At 39.5% G+C, this 20650-nt stretch overlaps 1 protein-coding gene across 8 annotated transcripts in view; it reads right to left on the bottom strand.

Moving 5' to 3' along the window:
* APH1B (aph-1 homolog B, gamma-secretase subunit) overlaps positions 1-20650 on the bottom strand; it is an 83148-nt gene that overhangs the window by 37836 nt on the left and 24662 nt on the right. For 4 of the 8 annotated variants that reach the window (XR_003913706.1, XM_029952906.1, XM_029952905.1 and 1 more), the window contains exon 7: positions 13198-13392. Coding sequence is in view for 7 of the 8 variants with exons in the window: in XM_029952906.1 (XP_029808766.1) it covers positions 13225-13392 (168 nt within the window). In the remaining variant the exon portion in view is untranslated. Of the gene's footprint in view, positions 1-9564; positions 9667-9849; positions 13393-20650 lie in introns of those variants that run through there. The other 4 variants (XM_029952901.1, XM_029952902.1, XM_029952903.1 and 1 more) reach the window with 3 other exon arrangements.

The following is a 20650-nucleotide window of genomic DNA, read 5'->3' as shown; positions in this document are numbered from 1 at the left end:
TGAAAGGGAAAACATCATGAAAATCTGAAAAGATCACATCATCGAAGATGCCATCATTGTTATAGAAAAAGCCATGAAAGCACCAAGCCAGGAACAATAAATTCCTGCTGGAGAGAGCTGTGCTCACATGTTACATGGCTTCACAGGATCTACAACAGAGCCAGCCACAGAGATTGTGGGTATGGCAAAAAAGGTGCAGGGTGAAACTTTCAAGGATCTTGGAGACATTTAAGAGCTAAAAGACACAACAGAGGAATTAAAAGAAGACAACTTGATGGAAATGAATGCTTTGGAAGTTGTGCCAGATAATGAGGAAGGAGACACAGAAGAAGGAATCAGAGAAGCCAGAAAACAAGTTGATGTGAGATAATCTGGCAGAAGGGTTCTGACTATTCAAGATTGCTTCTGACTTCTACAACAGGGACCCTTCTACAACACAGGCACTGGAACTAAAACAAATAGTTGGAAAAAGAATTGATACTGGACAGAAACATTTTTAGAGAAATGCAAATACAAAAAGTCAGAAATTACGAGGTATTTCCATAAAGTTACACCAAGTGTGCCTGCCTCTCCTGCCTCCCCTTTGACCTCCTTCACCTCTGCCACCTCTGCCAGCCCGGAGAGATAGCAAGACCAATCCTTCCTCTTAATCCTCCTCAGCCCACTTGGTGTGAAGATGATGAGGATGAAGACCTTTATGATGATTCACTTCCACTTAATAGTAATAATCAATCATGCTGTACAGTCAGCAAACTTACATGCTGTGTATGTATGTGTCTTCACATGAAAATCTAGTAACTGTACAAGGACTGTGTGAGACAGTGGAGAGCCTATCCTCACATAGGCATAAGGTGAGTGATATTTAACAAAAAATAATGTATTCATTTTCTGTTTTATAATTTTCCTTTCAAGAAGTACAGTATGCTTCTTATAATGGGAGAAACTGCCTATGAGCCTATCAAAACAAGCTTTTAAAAAAAAAAAGCAACATTTCCAATACTGTATTATGAATATGTCTGTAATGCTGTAAGCCACAAAAATCTGATAACAATTAACTCATTAGGACGTAGGCTATGCTACTATGAAGCAATCTTATTGATTACATAAAAATATGATCACTATAGAGCAATCATATTGCTGAATCTTCATTCTCAATGCTTTAGTCCTTATACCTGTAAATAAATATGAATTTCTTTTTCACATTATCTTTTCAGTTTTGATGTCTAATATTAGTAATACATACAACATCTACAATGTTTTGTATCATTTAAGACAATATTGATGTAGGTACTGACAGACAATTCATCTTGTAAATCGATTATGTAAACTTAGTGTTAATAAAGTATAGTACTATAAATGCAATTCCTCTTATAATTTTTGAATAACATTTTCTTTTCTGTAACTTACTTTAAGAAAACAGTACATAATACTGTTATAAAATATAAATATAAATTTTTATATATGATATAAGCATTCATTTAAGTATATATCACATATAAAATATGTGATAATTGACTATGTTATCAGTAAGGCTTCCGAATGTCAACAGTAAGGCTAGTGGCCGTTGAATTTTTAGGGAGTCAAAAGTCATGCATAGATTTTTCAACTGCATGCAGACTAGGGGGGAAGGGTCAACACCACTAACTCCCACATTATTCAGGTATTGACTGTACTAACTTTTTCTAGCTCTTTTATAGTTTTACTTCTTGCATTTGAATTTTTAATGTTTAGACTTTGTTTTACAGTAGAAATAAAGGACCTGGCTTTCCATTGCCCCCCCCACCCCCCAAATAACAAAATAAATCACCAAATAGCCCATTTATTGAAGAGCTAATTCTTCCCGTTAGTTTAAAATGACAATTTTATTATATACTAGATTTTCATATATACATTGGCCTGCTCCAGAATCTTCTACCCATTATTGTAGATTTATGGTGTATTTTGGTAACTAGTAGGATAAACACAGAAATACTTTAAATATGCTTTATTCTTTGAAAGTAGCATTGTTATCAATCCAATTTAGACTAAGTAAATTAACAAACAGGACACAAGTTTATCACATAAAAAAGTTTCAACGTGTGTTAAATAGGCATTTAATGTGGAGAATTTCCTTTTCATTCATGACATTTTGTTCACTGATTATAGAACAAAATGTCTTGAGTATAATATTGATTCTAAATTAACTGCCTATTAGCACTTTGTCAATAAAACATATATTTTCCCCCATGTTTGCTTTGGTTTATTTACTGAATGTAATTTTCTATCTGCTGTCTCTAACAATAATTCTGAGTTTGAATTTTGAATGTTTTATCACATTTTTTGTAATAATTCAGTTTTGTTATATTTTACAAAAGTATTGATCTGCAATGAATTAGAAAGTTTTTTTTAAATGGCCCTTCACCACAGAGTTGGAGAAACAAACTAGTTCTAGACAGCCAACCAATTTCAATTTCCAATTGTTTGCTGCTTGTATAGAGAAACATGATAGTTTTTTCTATGTTGGTCTTGTAAACAATGGCCCTACTAAATTCACTAATTAGAGCTAATCACCTTTCTGTAACTTCCTTAGGACTTTCTACACCAATAATTCATATTATCTGGAAATAGAGACCTTTATTTCTTCCTTTTTGATCCCATGACTTATTTCCTTTCCTTATCTTTTTGTACAGGCTAGGACCTCCAGTACAACATTCAATCAAAGTGGCGAGAGTGGACTTTCATGCCTTGTTTTCAGTCGTAGTGGAGAGAGCATTCAGTCCTTTATCATTAGGCATGGCCTTAGATACTGGTTTTCTTTTCAGGTTAGAGAAATTCCTTTCTATTCCTAGTTTGCTGAGAGTTGCTTAATAAGAAAATGGGAGTTTAGATCTTGTCAAAAGCTTTTCTATCTATTGATATGATCATATGTTTGTTTTAGTCTGTGAACTTGGTGAACTGAATGGGATTTGTATGTTAAAGAAATTTTGTATTATTGGGATAAACTCCAGTTGGTCACATGCATTTTATCTTTTATATATTATTGGATTCAATTTGCCAAAATAGTATTGAGGAATTTTACATGTTTATACATGATGCTAATCTAGAGCTCTGTTTTTATTTCTGTTTTCCTTTATAATGTCTTTGGTTTTGTTATCAAAATAATGCTCAGCAATGCTCATAGAATCAACTGGAAAGTGTGCCATCTCTTCTATTTTCTAGAACAGTTTGTGTAGAATTGGTATGTTTTCCTTCTCCTTTTTCTGTTTGGGAGAATTCTCCAATGAAGCCTTCTAGGAATTTCCCTCATGAAAACTACAAATTCAATTTCTATAATAGAGATAGGGGATTTCTGGTTAGCTCCAACATGTTAAGAGCTTGGAAGTTGTCGCTTCCATCCTTACAACAAGAAAACACTCAACAAATTAAACATCAATAAGGTCTTGTCAGAGAACTAAGTCTCAGGACAAGCCATCACCCTGAAATCCGGGGCAACAGGGGAATCCACAGTCATAAGTGAGATTTGCTTACCTAGGGCAGAAGCTACTAGAGCCATAAATAGAGACACTTACATGCTAATTTTATTTATTTATTTATTTATTTATTTATTTATTTATTTATTTATTTATTTTAAATGTTCTATTTATTTTTGAGAGACAGAGAGAGACAGTGCGAGCAGGGAAGGGTCAGAGAGAGATGGAGATACAGAATCTGAAGCAGGCTCCAGGCTCTGAGCTAGCCATCAGCACAGAGCCCGATGTGGGGCTCAAACCCACAAACCGTGAGATCATGACCTGAGCCGAAGCCGATGCTTAACTGAGCCACCCAGCTGCCCCTTATATGCTAATTTTAACAAACTGCTGGATTCTCATGTGGAGGAGCATAGTAGTGAGAAATTCCTAAGACCAGCATACAATCTTAAGAGCCTCACATTTTTGTAGGTTTTACCTCTAGGAACATGACCAGAATCACATGGCCCATCCCCTATGGCTCAGGGAGGGAAAGGGTAAGAGCAAATACTGTTTTATGCCCAGTGTTCTCCATAACAAAGACGTACTCTCCACAGAAAAAGACTAATAAGAGCCTTATCCTACCTGGGGGAAGGCATTTCTCTCACTCTAGCACTCTTTGGCTTTCCTGTCTTATCTATGGGTGTCGTAACCCGACCTCAGGGCGTTACTTTACTGAGCCCCGCGTTGAGGCGCCAATTGTCCTAACCGATGGGCCGCTCGTCCCCGGCGATCTGCGGTACCTGTTTCGTCTGCCCAGACTGGCAGGGCAGAGAATCGTCGCGGGTCCTTCTCCTGAGGGAGGGAGAGAAAAAGCGGGCAGGAGAGGGAGACGCAAAGAGTAAAGACAGAACTCACGGTTCTCCGATCAGGCGAAAAAGAGAGAGTTTATTCAAAGAACTGTTCTTTATATAGTCTTCAGGGGGGGAAGACAAGGCAAGCTGACCTAGGCAGGCAGGTTATGACATATGGGTGTAAAACGCTAAGAGACACTTGGTCTAAGGATGCAGGCCCACTACAAAGTTGAAATTTAATCTTAAGATTATAGGACACCTTCTTCCCCTTATGTCTTACTGTCACACCAATAGGTTTCCAGTATAACTATAGTGGATTATAGCTAAAAGAGCTGTAAGACATAGACTTTCTTTGACAAGGAACATAGAGAAGTCCAAAGTCAAGAAGGGAGCCAAAACAAGGACACTAGAGGAATCTGAAGCCTCTGGTACTTAGAGCTGCAACAAATATTAAATACAGTCCAACTTTTGCTCAGATTAACATAAAATTTACACTAAAGGCCTATTTCAGTTCCTGTTACTCAATATATGATGTCCAGGTTTAATAAATAATTATAAGACATGTTAAGAAGAAAAAACATACTTTGTTTTTTGTTTTGTTTTTTTAATTTTTTTAATGTTTTATTCATTTTTGATACAGAGAGAGACAGAGCATGAGAGGGGGAGGGGCAGAGAGAGAAGGAGACACAGAACCAGAAGCAGGCTCCAGGCTCTGAGCTAGCTGTCAGCACAGAGCCTGATGCGGGGCTCGAACCCACCAACGTGAGATCTGACCTGAGCCAAAGTCGGATGCTTAGCCGACTGAGCCACCCAGGTGCCCCAAAAAAACATACTTTGAAGAGATATTCAGATTTTACATTTCTTGAGTTTTTAAAGGTATTTGTCCATTTCATCTAAGTTTTTCATTTATTGGCATTAAGTTGTTTATAATTTTCCATCTTTATTTAATACATGTAGGATCTGTGGTGATATTTATAATTGGTACCCTCTTTTTTTCCTTATCAATCTGGCCAGAGCTTTATCAATTTTATTGATTTTCTCAAAAAAAGAAAACAGACTTTTTTCCTATACACCAATAACGAAGCATCAGAAAGAGAAATCAAGAAACTGATCCCAGGGGCGCATGGGTGGCTCAGTCGGTTAAGCCTCCGGCTTCAGCTCACGTCAGATCTCACGTTCGAGAGTTCAAGACCCACATCAGGCTCTGTGCTGACAGCTAGTTCAGAGCCTGGAGCCTGCTTTCGGTTCTGTGTCTCCTTGTCTCTCTGCCCCTCCCCCTCTCATGCTCTGTCTCTGTATCAAAAATAAATTTTAAAAAATATTAAAAAAAAAAAGAAACTGATCCCATTCACAATTGCATGAAAAACCATAAAATACCTAGGAATAAACCTAACCAAGGATGTAAAAGACCTATATGATGAAAACTATAGAAAACTTATGAAAGAAATTAAAGACGACACCAAGAAATGGAAAAACATTCCATGCTCATGGATCGAAGAATAAACATTGTGAAAAGGTCATTACTACTCAAAGCAATCTATGCAATTCAATGCAATCCCCATCAAAATTGCACCAGTGTTCGTTTCAAAGCTAGAACACGCTATCCTCAAATTCGTATGGAACCACAAAAGACCCCAAATAGCCAAAGTTATATTGAAGAATAAAACCAAAATAGGAGGCATCACAATCCCAGACTTTAGCCTCTACTACAAAGTTGTCATCATCAAGACAGTATGGTATTGGCACAAAAACAGACACATAGACCAATGGAATAGAATAGAGAACCCAGAACTTGGCCCACAAATGTACGGCCAATTAATTTCTGACAAAGCAGGAACGAGTATCCAATGGAAAAAAGACAGCCTCTTTAATAGATGGTGCTGGGAGAGCTGGACAGCAACATGCAGAAGAATGAACTAGACCACTTTCTTATACTGTTCACAAAAATAAACTCAAAATGGCTGAAGGACCTGAATGTGAGACAGGAAACCATTAAAACCCTTGAGGAGAAAGTAGGAAACAGCCTCCTTGACCTCAACCATAGCAATTTCCTACTCGACACATCCCCAAAGGCAAGGGAAATGAAAGCAAAAATGAACTATTGGGACCTCATCAAGATAAAAAGCTTCTGCACTGCAAAGGAAACAATCAAGAAAACTAATAGGCAAACAGCAGAATGGGAAAATATAGTTGCAAATGACATATCAGATAAAGGGCTAGTATCCAAAATCTACAAGGAACTCACCAAACTCCATACACCTGAAAAATGAATAATCCAGTGAAGAAATGGGCAGAAGACCTGAACAGACACTTCTCCAAAGAGGACATCCAGATGGCCAACAGACACATGAAACGATGCTCAGCATCACTCATCATCAGGGAAACACAAATCAAAACCATGCTAAGGTACCACCTCACACCAGTCAGAGTGGCTAAAATGAACAAATCAAGAGACTAGAGATGCTGGCGAGGGTGTGGAGAGACGGGCACCCTCCTACACTGTTGGTGGGAATGTAAACTGGTGTAACCGCTCTGGAAAACAGTGTGGAGGCTCCTCAAAAAACTATCAGTTGAACTCCTCTATGACCCAGCAATAGCACTGCTAGGGATTTATCCAAGGGATACAGAAATGCTGATGCACAGGGGCACATGCACCCCAATGTTCATAGCAGCACTATCAACAATAGCCAAATCATTAGGAAAGAGCCTAAATGTCCATCACCTGATGAATGGATCAAGAAGATGTGGTATATATATATACAATGGAGTATTACATGGCAATGAGAAAGAATGAAATATGATGACCATTTGTAGCACAATGGGTGGACCTCGAGGGTGTCACGCTAAGTGAAATAAGGCAGAGAAGGACAGATACCATACGTTTGCACTCATAGGGCTAACAGGAGAAACCTAATGGAGGACCAGGGGGAGGCAAAGGGGAAAAGAGAGTTGAGGAGAGAGAGGGATGCAAAACCTGAGAGACTATTGAATACTGAAAATGAACCGAGGGTTGAATGGGGAGGGGGAGGGGGAGGGGGCAGGGAGTGGGTGATAATGGAAGAGGGCACTTGTGGGGAAGAGCACTGGGTGTTATATGGAAACCAATCTGACAATAAACTTGAAAAAAACCCAGACTTTTGTTTTATTGAAGTTCTCCACTGTTTTTCTGTTATTTGATTTTTGCTACTGTTTTGCTACTCATTTCCTTTCTTCTGCTTATTTTAACTTTAGTTTGCTCCTCTTTTTCTAGTTTCTTAAGAAAAAGCTTGGTCACCTGGGTGGCTCAGTCAGTTAAACATCCAACTTCAGCTCAGGCATGATCTCACAGTTGGTGAGTTTAAATCCCGTGTCAGGCTCTGCGCTGACAGCTCAGAGCCTGGAGCCTGCTTCGGATTCTGTGTCTCCCTCTCTCTGTCCCTTCCCTGCTCACACTTTGTCTTTCTCTCTCTCAAAAATAAATAAATAAATAAATAAATAAATAAATAAATAAAGCAAAAAGAAAAAGCTTAAAGTCACTGATTTTAAACACTGTGACTTATCTAAGCATTTGATACTAAAAATTTCACTCTACTCCTTCTTCAGGCACTTTGCTTTGGCAACTGTCCTCCCCATCTTCTGCAACAATTTTTCCCTTTCCACTAAATAATTCCCATCTTCATACAAACATGTTGTTATAATGATACAGTATGGGGGCGCAGGGGGGAAAAACACCCTCTGTTGCCCCCTCACACTCCTCAGGCTATCATCCCATTCTACTATAATTATAATTGTACTCAATATGCTGTATCTGTGTCCTTATCACCCAATATTTATAATTCACTCCAGTTAGGTGTTCATCCATACACTGAAATTCCATCTCTCCATGTGTAATGATCAATTCTCACTCATCTTATTCATTATTCAACAGTATGTGGTATACTTTCCCCTCTCAGACCACCACATTCTCCTGGTTTTCCTTCCTTCTTCAGGGGACAATTCCACTTCCCCTTTCTAACCTCTCAGTTGGAGTTCCCCAGGGTTCAGTCCTCAGCCCCACCTTTTCCCCTAGAGCTACATCCATTACCCAGGTGCCTTTCATCTACCACTAAAATTCCAAGTATCATGCACTCAAGCTATTCTATATTATTTCCTAAGTGGTAGTACATTTCTGAGTTGCCTTAAAGTAATACTTATGTGTTCTCATCTGTGCAGTGAGATATATGTTCCCAGAGGACAAAGATCTCCACCATCTTGTTCTTTTCCATCTTTTTGAAGTATCCAGTACAGATTGACAGGCCCTGATTAAACACTACAAACTCCATCTCTGATTTTGCTCAAGCACTGAAAAATGAATGGTTTAATACAAGGTCGAACAAGGATTTACAGTGATCCACACTTATGCAACATGTATCTTCTATTATTGAGGCTTAAAGCCAGGACCTGCTCAGAGCTCATAGTTACGATCACCTTAGAATGTGTCAAGTCCCCAAATCTTTTACTAAGACTGAATCCATAAGCCAGTTAAGTGGCGCCTTCTATTCAGCTTTTTCAATGAGGTCAAGATAAAATATGTACTTCTTCCCATTGGAGGTTTCTCATGTGTTGAGGCTCGTCACAGGGAAATCTTTATTCCAACTAAATAGCAAACAAACAGCAGTTAAACTAGGTCTACAGTTTCAGTGGGGAAGGGCCAAAAAAATTGTACATAAATCTGGGCTATTACCTAAAGAATGCAAATCGCTTCCACTGGCTTATAAATTAGGACCAAAAAGCTCTTGGTCCCTGAGGTTATTTCACTGAAGAACACAGTCAACATAAACCTGAAGCAGCCTCATTTCAAACCAGAGTGAACAGGTATCACATGGTTTGAGTTTCAGGCCATAACAATTCTCTTCATAGCCTGTCTCACGGTGAAAGCCAAGCTCAACCCCTTAGCTGCACTTTCCCCACGTCAAGGGAAGAAAAACACAAAAGGACTCTATAGGCTGCTCAGGGTCACCGGGAACTAAATTGTACTCTCCTTGTCAACTAATTCCCATGTTTAGCCACTATTACATGCTGTTTCATAAGTTCACTGTTTTACAATTACTTAGAGGAGAGGCACCTGGGGGGCTCAGTAGGTTGAGTGTCCAAATTGGGCTCAGGGCATGATCTCACGGTTTGGCGAGTTCGAGCCCCACATGGGGCTCCACACTGACAGTGCAGAGCTTACCTGAGGATTCTCGATCTCTTGCTGTCTCTCTGTCCCTCCCCTGCTCATGCTTGCACACTTTCTCTCTCATAATAAATAAATACACTTAAAAAAATTACTTAGAGGAGATTTTTCAAGGTGAGTTTCTAGGATCTTCAAGAATAATCTTCCACTTGGTTTAGGACACCTCAAAGAACTTCTCTGCACCAAACTGTTTCTAAACACACAGAAATGAAACAGGCCTTATGAATTTTAAGGTTAACAAAGATTTCTCTTTAACAAGTCTCAGAGCTGACCAGTCTTAAACAGAATATACAGCCAAGTTTTATGAGAGACAAAACTGTAACACAGATACTGAAGGATTCACTACCCCCAAAGAAGAGGAAACATGGAAAAAGAATTGTGTCAAACAATATTTTTATTGTTCACTGAAAAATACAGGTCTGGAAAGACTCTATTGCATTGTGTACTGAATGCAAGGCCTGATATTACAAGGATACATGACATAAAAGCGTAACTTATATAAAATGATACATATTGCATACTTCTATAAAACGCTACACACGGTACCCACCTCTCTAAACACTAGAATCTAATAGAAGTAAAGCCTTTTATTGAATGAGAACTGTAAACATTGCAATCATAAACAAAATGCTGTAAGCAAAGCACTTTAAAACTGTTTTGCTGTGATACCTACTTTGTCCACCGGGAGTCAGAAACAGCAGGGTCTAAGGAACAGCTGGCTAATGGAAGCCAGCACCTTCCAGGAGCTCTTCTTGGGGAGCAGGCTGCTGCCGCCCAAGACGGGATGCCCCCTCCCCAGCGTCCCTGGAGCCCTCAGGCCCAAGACGACTGCTAATCCCTGTCTTGGGGCTACTGGGCGGTGACTGCGAAGTGGGAGGAGTAGCAGGTAAGAGGAAGCTTCTGTCACAGCTGCTTATACTGCACCAACTCTAAGGATAAGAACACCTAATATTTTTTATGTGAATCTACCACTCTCAGCAAACACTGAAACGTGATTTAAAACAGAAAACTAACATTGAGAACAAAAGCCACTTTCTAGGCAATCTGCCGTTATCATTTCTTCCTCTCAGCCATGTTTTTTAGATGCTCTAACAGAAGCTGCTACTATGACAGGACCAGCCAGGCGGTCCCAGGAGTGAGGTAACAAAACTTCTCCAGGTACAACTACTAACTTACATGAATAAAAAATAAATAAAAATTTATTAGAGAGCAATAAAACCAGTCTCTATTAATCACATGGCAAAATATTCAAGCACTGCAACAATATTCATATTCCAAGGTCAACTTGAACGATACCCACATTTCCTTCCAAATTGAGAAAGCTTTATGTGGAGAACATAAAATATCACCACCACCTCCTCCTCTCCAAATACTGCCAGGGCTCAGAAGGCTCATTAGAGATAACAAATGTTAAAAAAAAAAAAAAGGCACCTCAGTATACACACACAGCAACAGAGGAACGCTATCCTCTCCTCTCCTTTCGGGTGTCCCTGGCATCAGGCAAATCAGGGCTATTTATAACAGCAGTGCCTAAGCTGACTATGGCAATGCTCACTTTTTAAGAGAAATCAGGATTACAAAGTTCCCTTACTCATATGGAATCAAATATTATTAAGTAATTTCCTTAGACAAAGAGTCTTACTATCAAAATTTTCCTCCGGCCTGAGAAGTTTTTATAAATGAGACTGTACCACATCCCAGCTTCTTTACTTAATATTAAGCTATTACAGCACAGAAGATATCCTCAGAGGGCGGGAATGAGTAATATTAATATTCTTGGATTTTTCAATACTTTACAGATCAAATATTTTAACAGACTGTCCACTTAAGAGATTTGTAAGTCAAAAATAATAACCGACTATATATTCTTCGTATTCTGTTCGTCAAAGACCACCACATTCCTAAAGGAATAAAGCCCGGTTCAGTGGGCTCCCTGTTTCCCTCAACTCCACACAGTAGATTTCACTTCCCAGTCTCTATGGCCTTGACTCTGCCTGTGGCTCTTTTCATCTAAGGAAAACCTTGGAGAGAGGTGGAAAACTGCAAACTGCAGGGGAAGCACTGGGACTAGTGCTGGGAAGTACACTTCAGGGAAGAACTCTAATTGCTGTGGGTCTGTTGACAGCCTTGCTAGAAATCCTGTTTCTCCTGAATCCCCAGATTGAGAAATTCCAGTAATTTAACATGGGGAGAGATTTCACGGATAAAGACCTAGTTCCCGTGAAAGGCTTGGCCCCTGGAATGATGTGTGGCTAGTCCAAAATACTGGACACGTTTCATTTTAAACATGTTCATCACTCTACCCCACCACAGGACTGTCCAATCCTTCCATCTGTCTCGGCACTGGTGAGCTCTCTCTCACTGCTGCTATTTCTTTTGGGTGTTCTACTGCACATATGGGATCCATTGAGCTTATCACTTGAATGTGTAGGGAATTTTCGCTTCACACCATCCGCTCCCTAAAAACCATCAACTGGGAACAATTTCTAGTTAGTAAAGGCACAATTCACTGGCAGTTCCTCTTTATAAAGGAATTCAAAAGGGTTGCTTAGAAGCTGAACGAACACCTTGGGTATTCCTATAAAGGGAATGTTCTATCTGCTACTAAAACCCAGAAGAGACATTTGCTAGCTCTAAGGACTATATGAATTTTGTAAAAGCACGGATTTGTCAGTTTAACTTCCAATTTTCCACTACATCACTTGGTGGGAAGGAAAAAGTGCCGGTAGTATCACAGGAGCAAATTAAAAGCGTCAACATCATTCTACGGGCTTGTTTGCCTTCATGCTTGTGAACTCCCACCAGCTCTAGTGAAGCCTGTCCCAGGGTGCACCACTCCGCAACCTGCAGAACTGCTCAGCGACAGAACAATGGGCTGCACCCCAACTCGCCCGGCCACTAGCACTCAGTGGGTAAACACTGCCTAGCCGCACAGCTCACAAAAAGCCTTAAACCCAAAAAGACTTAACAGAAGTTGCACCAAAATTCTTGGTTTCTAATACTTTCCCAGAAATCAGAAAATAATTGATTTTTAGGTAAAGAAACTGAATCTACCCTCACAAACAATGTAATACCTCAAAAAGCAAAATCCAGAATGTAAAAACTATAGAAAAAAACACAGCTTGTGAATCACTAGCTTACTTTGGCTAAATTATCATAGTAAGTCAGTGCGATTTACTATTGCATTTAGAAGCACATCCTACCATGTTCTTATAAGTTTAAAGGTACTAGTAAAGAACATGACAAGTTCACAAGGGTGAGAGCCCTTTGTAGCGTTTTGTGACTTCATAGCTTAAAAAGACAAAGGCTAAGCAGGATTTGATATTCAGAGATTTACCTGCTCAGCACAAGCTGAGTTGAGAGATGGCTAAACATCAGACTTTTATTCATTTATGGTATTCTCAGAAAGTTCCTTTTTAGACACTGATGATTCTCAAGCTGGCTGCACATCAGCATCATCTGGGAAATGCTTTTAAAAATGACCAAATGCCCAGACCAATTATATGTGGAGAGTGGAGCCCAGATAACAATTTTCTTTAAGCTTCCCCAGGGGATTCGACTCTAATGTGTAGCCGGGACAGGGACATCCACGGGTGTATCCTTCCAGAGAGCTGTTGCATGAAGTCATATTTTATCTAGGGGGCTCTGTTTTTTCTAAATCCCACCAGGAAAAGGAATTTTTACAAAAAGGCACAATTGTGCTTCCTCTAAAGACGCAGCTTACTGTTTGGCAGGTGCTGGCTCGCAGAGGTTATCTGGAACGCTGGTTGAAAAGGAGGAAGTCCTTGTCTTGGCAGAGTAGGCACAGTTTCAGGCTTCGGCAGCTGCCTCCAGCAACAAAGAACGCCCAGATGCCCATGAGCACCACAATTATGTATGTTGACACCAAATTTATTCCATAATGAGGACTTATGAAAGTCTGCAAAAGGAAAATAAAGCAGCATGGGTAATAAGAGCAAGCTTATCAACATACAGAATAACCAAAGATAAAGGAAGATCTCGGATACTTTCAATAGATGGGGTGTGTTTCAACAAACATATGGTGTATGTCACGTGTGGAGCACCACAAAGACAACAGAACTAACCTTGTCAACAGACCCGTAGATATGTGCTTTGCTATATTCAAATGGCAAACCTAGAGGGTTTAAGGAAATTTCTCAGAAGTTAAACACACTCAAAGTTTTTTTATTCCAGGAGTTTTAGGTCAAGCAAAAACTGGAAGTTCTGTTCCTCTGAGATAAGAGAGTGGTTATTGGGGTAGAAGAAGAGTACAGAGAGCGGCTTTAAGGCACAGCAAGTCTGGAGTGACGAGAGGGCATTCAGGAGAAAGTTCTCCTTGGAAACTGGAGAAACCTGACTAAATGTAGGGATGAGAGAATCTGGCTTTCAAATTTGGATTTGAGAGTCATGACGTAGAGTTCTGAGGTCTGTGAAGTGCTACCCATAGTGTAGGAGAAGTTATTTTATTCAGTACGTACATCTGACAAAGACATTTTTTTTAGAGAACATAGAAAGAACTCCTAAAAATAAAAAATACAACCCAGTAGGAATTATAGGCAAAAGATGTGAACAGCCACTTGACAAAAGAATTATCCAGGAGCACCTGGGTGACTCAGTTGGTTGAACATCTGACTTGATTTCAGCTCAGGCCATAATCTCATGATCTGTGGGATTGAGCCCTGAGTTGGGCTCTGTGCTGACAGCATGGAGCCTGCTTGGGGTTCTCTAGCCCCCTCTCTCTCTCCCCCTCCCCTACTCACATATGCATGCATGCTCTTTCTTTGCTCTGGAATTATCCAAATGGCCAATAAATATGTGAAGAGATGCTTAATCTCATTAATCATTAGGGAAATGCTAATTAAGACCATAATGTGATAGCACCACATACCCAGCGGGATCAGCAACAAGAGAGTGCCATGCTAACTACCAGTGAGGAGGTGGAGGAACTGCCACTCACAAATAAACGGGGATGTAAGTCAATACAACTACTCCGAAAAACTGAGTGGTATGAACAGTTGACCTATGTATACCCCATGAGTTCCTGGGCCAGAAACTAGGAGGCTGGGTAATGTCATTTTCCCCTCTCCCGTGCATGCGATACAGGTGCAGGAGCACCACACTGATCCACCCCAGAAGCTAAGCGGCACCACCTTGTGGAGAATAGAGCTGTTCCATCGAGCCCCGCCCAGCTGCCCCCTCCGAGCACACGCCCATGAGAACCACTGCTTAGCACATGGACTATAGAGTGCTTCATAACTTTGAGTTCTCAGGGAAACTGGATGTAACTTCATTTGGGGTTCATTCTGTTTACAGGTTCATCTATTCCTTTTCTTTTCTTTTTTTTTTGCTTTTGTTTAAATTCTTTTTTCTCCTTTTCTTTTTCTTGGATAAAGAGAAAATTTTATTTTTATTTATTTTTAACTTTTAAAATTCTTTTTACTATGTTTCTATTTTTTTGTAAATTTTAAAATTCTATTTCATTTCCTTGATTTCATTTTATTCTATTTTATTGTATACATTTTTTAATTTTTTAAACTTTTTCTTACCTTTTTTCCTTTTCTTTTTTCTCCATTCTATCAAGTTTCTTTAAACAACCAGACCAAAACACACCTAGGATCTAGCTTCCTCTATTTGATTTTTGTGTTGCTTTTAATTTAATTTAAATTTTTAATTTAATTTTATTATTTCTTTTTCTTCCTCCAAAGTGACAAAACAAAGGAATTCACCCAAAAAGAAAGAACAGAAAGCAATGACAGCCAGGGGCTTAATAAACACAGATACAAGCAAGATGTCTGAACGAGAATTTAGAATCACAATAATAAGAATACCAGCTGGGGTTGAAAAAGCACAGAATCCCTTTCTGTGGAGATAAAAGAAGTAAAGTCTAGTCAGGACAAAGTTAAAAATGCTGTAACTGAGATGCAATCTCAAATAGATGCCATGACAGCAAGGATGTACAAAGCAGATCAATCAGTGATACAGGAGACAAAATTAAGGAGAAAATAAGGCAGAAATAAAGAGGGAAACTAAGGCAAAAGAGCACAATACAAGAGTTCGAGGACTCGGTGACTTATTAAAAAGGAGTAACATCTGAATTACAGGAGTCCCAGAAGATGAAGAGAGAGAAAAAAGGGGTATGAGGTTTATGTGAGCAAATGATAGCAGAAAACTTTCCTAATCTGGGGAGGGACACAGACACCAAAATCCAAGAAGCACAGAGAACTCCTATTAGATTCAACAAAAACCAACCATCAACAAGGCATATTATAGTCAAATTCACAAAACACTCAGGCAAGGAAAGAATTATGAAAGCAGCAAGGAAAAAAAAGTCCTTAACCTAAAAGGGAAGACAGATCAGGTTCACTACCACAGAAACTTGGGAGACCAGAAAGGAGTGGCAGGATATATTCAATGTACTGAACTGGAAAAAAATGCAGCCAAGAATTCTTCATCCAGGAAGGCTGTCATTCAAAATAGGAGAGATAAAAAGTTTCCCAGATCAACAAAAAATAAAGGAGTTCGTGACCACTAAACCGGCCCTGCAAAAAATTTTAAGGGGGACTCTGTGAGGCAGGCAGAAAAGACAAAACAAAACAAGAAAGACCAGAAGCAACAAAGACTAGTAAGGACCAGAGAACACCACCAGAAACTCCAACTCTACTAACACCATAAAGGCAATAAATTCTTATCTTTCAGTACTCACTCTAAATGTCAACGGACTAAACACTCCAATCAAAAGACACAGGGTATCAGAATGGGTAAGAAAACAAGATCCTGGGGTGCCTGGGTGGCTCAGTCAGTTAAACGTCCAGCTTTGGCTCAGGTCATGATCTTGTGGTTCGTGGGTTCAAGCCTCACATCAGGCTCTGTGCTGACAGCTAGCTCAGAGCCTGGAGCCTGTCTTTAGATTCTGTGTCTCCCTCTCTCTCTGACCCTCCCCTGCTCACACTGTCTCTCTCCATCTCTCCAAAATAAATAAAAACATTAAAAAATAAAAAAAAGAAAACGAGATCCATCTATATGTTGTTTACAAGAGACCCATTTCAGACCTAGACATCTTCATCTGAAGATTGAAAGTAAGGGGATGGAGAACCATCTATCACGCTAATGGTCACCAAAAGAAAGCTGGAGTAGCCATACTTATATCAAACAAACTAGATTTTAAAATAAAGACCATAACAAGAGATGAAGAAGGGCATTATATCATAATTAAGGGGTGTCTCCACCAAGAAGATCTAACAATTGTAAACATTTACACAATGTTTACATTGTGCTCAACACAAAAGCACCCAAATATGTAAATCAATTAATCACAAACATTAAGAAACGCACTCATAATAATACCATTAATAGCAGGGGACTTCAATACCCCACTTACACCAATGGACAGATAATCTAAACAGAAAATCAACAAGGAAACAATGGCTTTGAATGAAACACTGGACCAGATGGATTTAACAGATACATGCATAACATTTCATCCTGAAGCAGAATACACATTCTTCTCCAGTGCACATGGAACATTCTCCAGAATAGGTCACATACTGGGACACAAATCAGCCCTCAATGAGTACAAAAAGATTGAGGTCACACTGTGAGTATTTTCACAGTACAATAGGAGTTGCAGGATCACATCAATGCAAGAAATCGGCTGCATTTCTATACACCAATAATGAAGCAGCAGAAAGAGAAATCAAGGAATCAATCACATTTACAATTGCACCAAAAACCATAAAATATCTAGGAATAAACCTAACTAAAGAGGTAAAAGATGTATACACTGAAAACTATAGAAAGCTTATGAAAGAAACTGAAGACACAAACAAATGGAAAAACCTTCCATGCTCATGGATTGGAAGAACAATTATTGTTAAGATGTAGATAATACCCAAGGCAATGTACACATTCAGTGCAATCTGTATCAAAATACCACCAGCATTCTTCACAGAGTTAGAACAAACAATCCTAAAATTTGTATGGAACCAGAAATGATCCCGAACAGCCAAAGAAATCTTGAAAAAGAAAACTGAAGCTTGAGGCATCACAATTCCAGACTCCAAGCTGAATTACAAAGCTGTAATCATCAAGACACGATGGTACTGGCACAAACACAGACACTCTGATCAACGGAACAGAATAGAGAACCCAGAAATGGACCCACAAAGGTATGACCGACTAATCTTTGAAAAAGCAAGAAAGAATATCCAATGGAATAAAGACAGTCTCTTCAGCAACTGGTGATGGGAAAATCGGACAGCGACAGGCAGAAGAATGAACCTGGACCACTTTCTTACACCACACAAAAAACAAACTGGTTGAAAGATCTAAATATAATGCAGGAAGCCATCAAAATACTAGAGGAGAAAGCAGCAAACAACTCTGACCTCAGCCACAGCAACTTCTTACTCAACATGTCTCTCTCTGGAGGCAAGGGAAACAAAAGCAAAAATGAACTCCTGAAACCTCATCAAGATAAAAAGCTTCTGCACGTCAAAGGAAACAATCAACAAAACTAAAAGGCAATCGAGGGAATGGGAAAAGATATTTGCAAATGACAAAAAGGTAGTATCCAAAACCTATAAAGAACTCACCAAACTCAACACCCAAAAAACAAATAATCCCAGTAAAGAAATGCACAGAAAACATGAATAGACACTTTTTCCAAAGAAGATATCCAAATGTAAAAATACTCAACATCACTCATCATGAGGGAAATACAAAGTAAAACCACAATGAGATACCACCTCACACCTGTCAGAATCAATGAATTTAACAACTCAGGCAACAAGAAATGTCAAGGACATGGAGAAAGAGGAACCCTTTTGCACTGCTGTTGGGAATGCAAACTGGTTCAGTTTAGAAAATAGGTTCTAGAAAATAGTATCGACATTCCTCAAAAAACTAAAATAGAATTACCCTATGACCCAGCAATTGCACTACTAGGTAATTGTTCTGAATGTTTACAACAGTGCTATCAACAAAAGCCAAAGTACAGAAAAAGCCCAAATGTCCATTGACTGATGAATGGATAAAGATGTGATGTGTATGTGTGTGTACACACACACACACACACACACACACACACACACACATACACACACACAATGGAATATTACTTGGCAATCAGAATGAAATCTTGCCATTTGCAACAATGTGGATGGTACTAGAGTGCATTATGCTAAATAAAATTAGTCACAGAAAGACAAATACCATATGACTTCACTCCTATGTGGAATTTAAGATACAAAACATATGACCATAAGGGAGGGGAAGGAAAAATAATATAAAAACAGGGAAGAGGACAACACATAAGAGACTTTTACATACAGAGAACTGAGGGTTGCTGGAGAACTTTGGGTGGGGGTGGGCTAAATGGGCAAGGGGCATTAAGGAGGGCACTTGAGGGGATGAGCACTGGGTGTTGTAGGTATCACTGGACTCTACTGAAATCATTATTGCACTATATGCTAACTCACTTGGATGTAAACTAAAAAGTAATAAGTGAATAAATAAATCAATAAATAACTATACTAAATAAAACAATGTTTTCTGAGGATAAGTGTTATAGCACAGCTATGAATGAGGGCCAATGACCGTGCTGAATCTGGAATATGCACCTTTTCTAGGGAGGCTTCACATGGAAAGACCACTATTCCAAACTCACTCCGGTTAGAAGGAGAGGAGTCACTGCAGGTAAAATAACATGAACAAGGCATACCTTCTAGGTAGCCACAGTGGATCAACTCAGATGGAGCATATGATGGGAGCTGTGGGGAGCAGCAGGAGGTTAGCTCTGTGCCTGTAAGGCTGGTAAGAGGCTTAGGTCAAACAAAGAAGTCTGGGTTTTATTCCACAGGCATCTACTAGAGCTGATCATTCTCTCCTTAATACATCTGGCTCCCAGGGCACCTGGCTCCTTGTTTTTGTCCAACCTCCCTACTGGCTCTTTCTCAGTCTCCTTTGGTGGCTCCCTCTCCTTCCCCAGTCTCAATGTGGGAGTGTCCTAGAGCTCAGCCTTTGGATTTCTAGCCTGGATTTATCTCCCAAACTCCAGACTTTCTCATCCAACTGCCTAATGGATATTTTCACTAGGATATCCAATAGGCATCTCTATCACGTTCACAATGTGTCCAGATGAACTCCTAATCTCCCAAACCTCCCCATCCCAGTTATCGGTAACTCCATCCTTCTAACTGTCCAGGCCCAAACCCTGGAGACATCCTTGGCTCCTCTTCTTTCACTCTATGCTTTATCCAATCTTTCAGGAAATACTCTTGGCTCTACTTTCAAAATTATGTACTCAAATGATCATTTCTCATTATATCCACTGCTATTTCACCCAAGTTATCACCATCCTTCTCCTGATGACTATAATCTTTCCCTGCTACAGTTCACTCTTAATACCGCCAAGTGATCTTTTAAAAATGTGAGTCAGATCATGGCTCTAACACTGTACAATGACTCACATTTCACTGAAAGTAAACGTCAGTGCCTTGCATGATCTGTATGTGGTTTTCACTTCCAATCTCTACTTCCCTCCCCTCCTTCAACTCTGTAACAGTACCTCCTACTAACCTTCCCCTGGGTCACTCTGTTCTAGCCACCCTCACTTCCAAAAATATGCCACCCAAGTTCTCTGCTCTTAGACTTTGCCACTGGCTGTGCGGGTCAGGATGCTCTTCCCCAGACAGCAATGTGACCAGTCTACTTCACTTCTTTGCTCCGATGTCACCTTCACAATGAAGCCTGCTCTGAGCACCTCATTTACAAATTTAACGTCCCCTGCCTCCCCACACTCTGGATTCCTTTTAACCCTGCTCGAGTATCCACAGCACCTATCACTATAACATTTCTTATTTATTACGCCCCCTACTTGCTGCCTCTCTCCCCCACTTAACTGTGAAAACAGGGATCTTTGTCCCCTAAACTGTTTTTGTTTACCTTAAAACAGTGCTTGGAATATAGAAGGTACTCAGTAATTATTTGTCTAATGAATGAATTAGCCAAATGGATCCATGAAAAGGACATTTGCTTTTTCATGTAATTTCCTTCCTGATTAAAAAAGTGTACACTGTCCAAAACTTGGAACATGCCAAAAACTATTAAGAAAAGAATCCACTCAGAGATAAATACTGTATTTTAATGCTTTCTCTTTCCAGTCTTTTTTCCATGAAGAC

This window comes from Suricata suricatta, chromosome 9 (assembly GCF_006229205.1).
Source record: "Suricata suricatta isolate VVHF042 chromosome 9, meerkat_22Aug2017_6uvM2_HiC, whole genome shotgun sequence".
Lineage (NCBI taxonomy): Eukaryota > Metazoa > Chordata > Mammalia > Carnivora > Herpestidae > Suricata > Suricata suricatta.
Note: the sequence above shows the minus strand (reverse complement) of the source record. Positions and strands in the feature narration are given on the sequence as shown.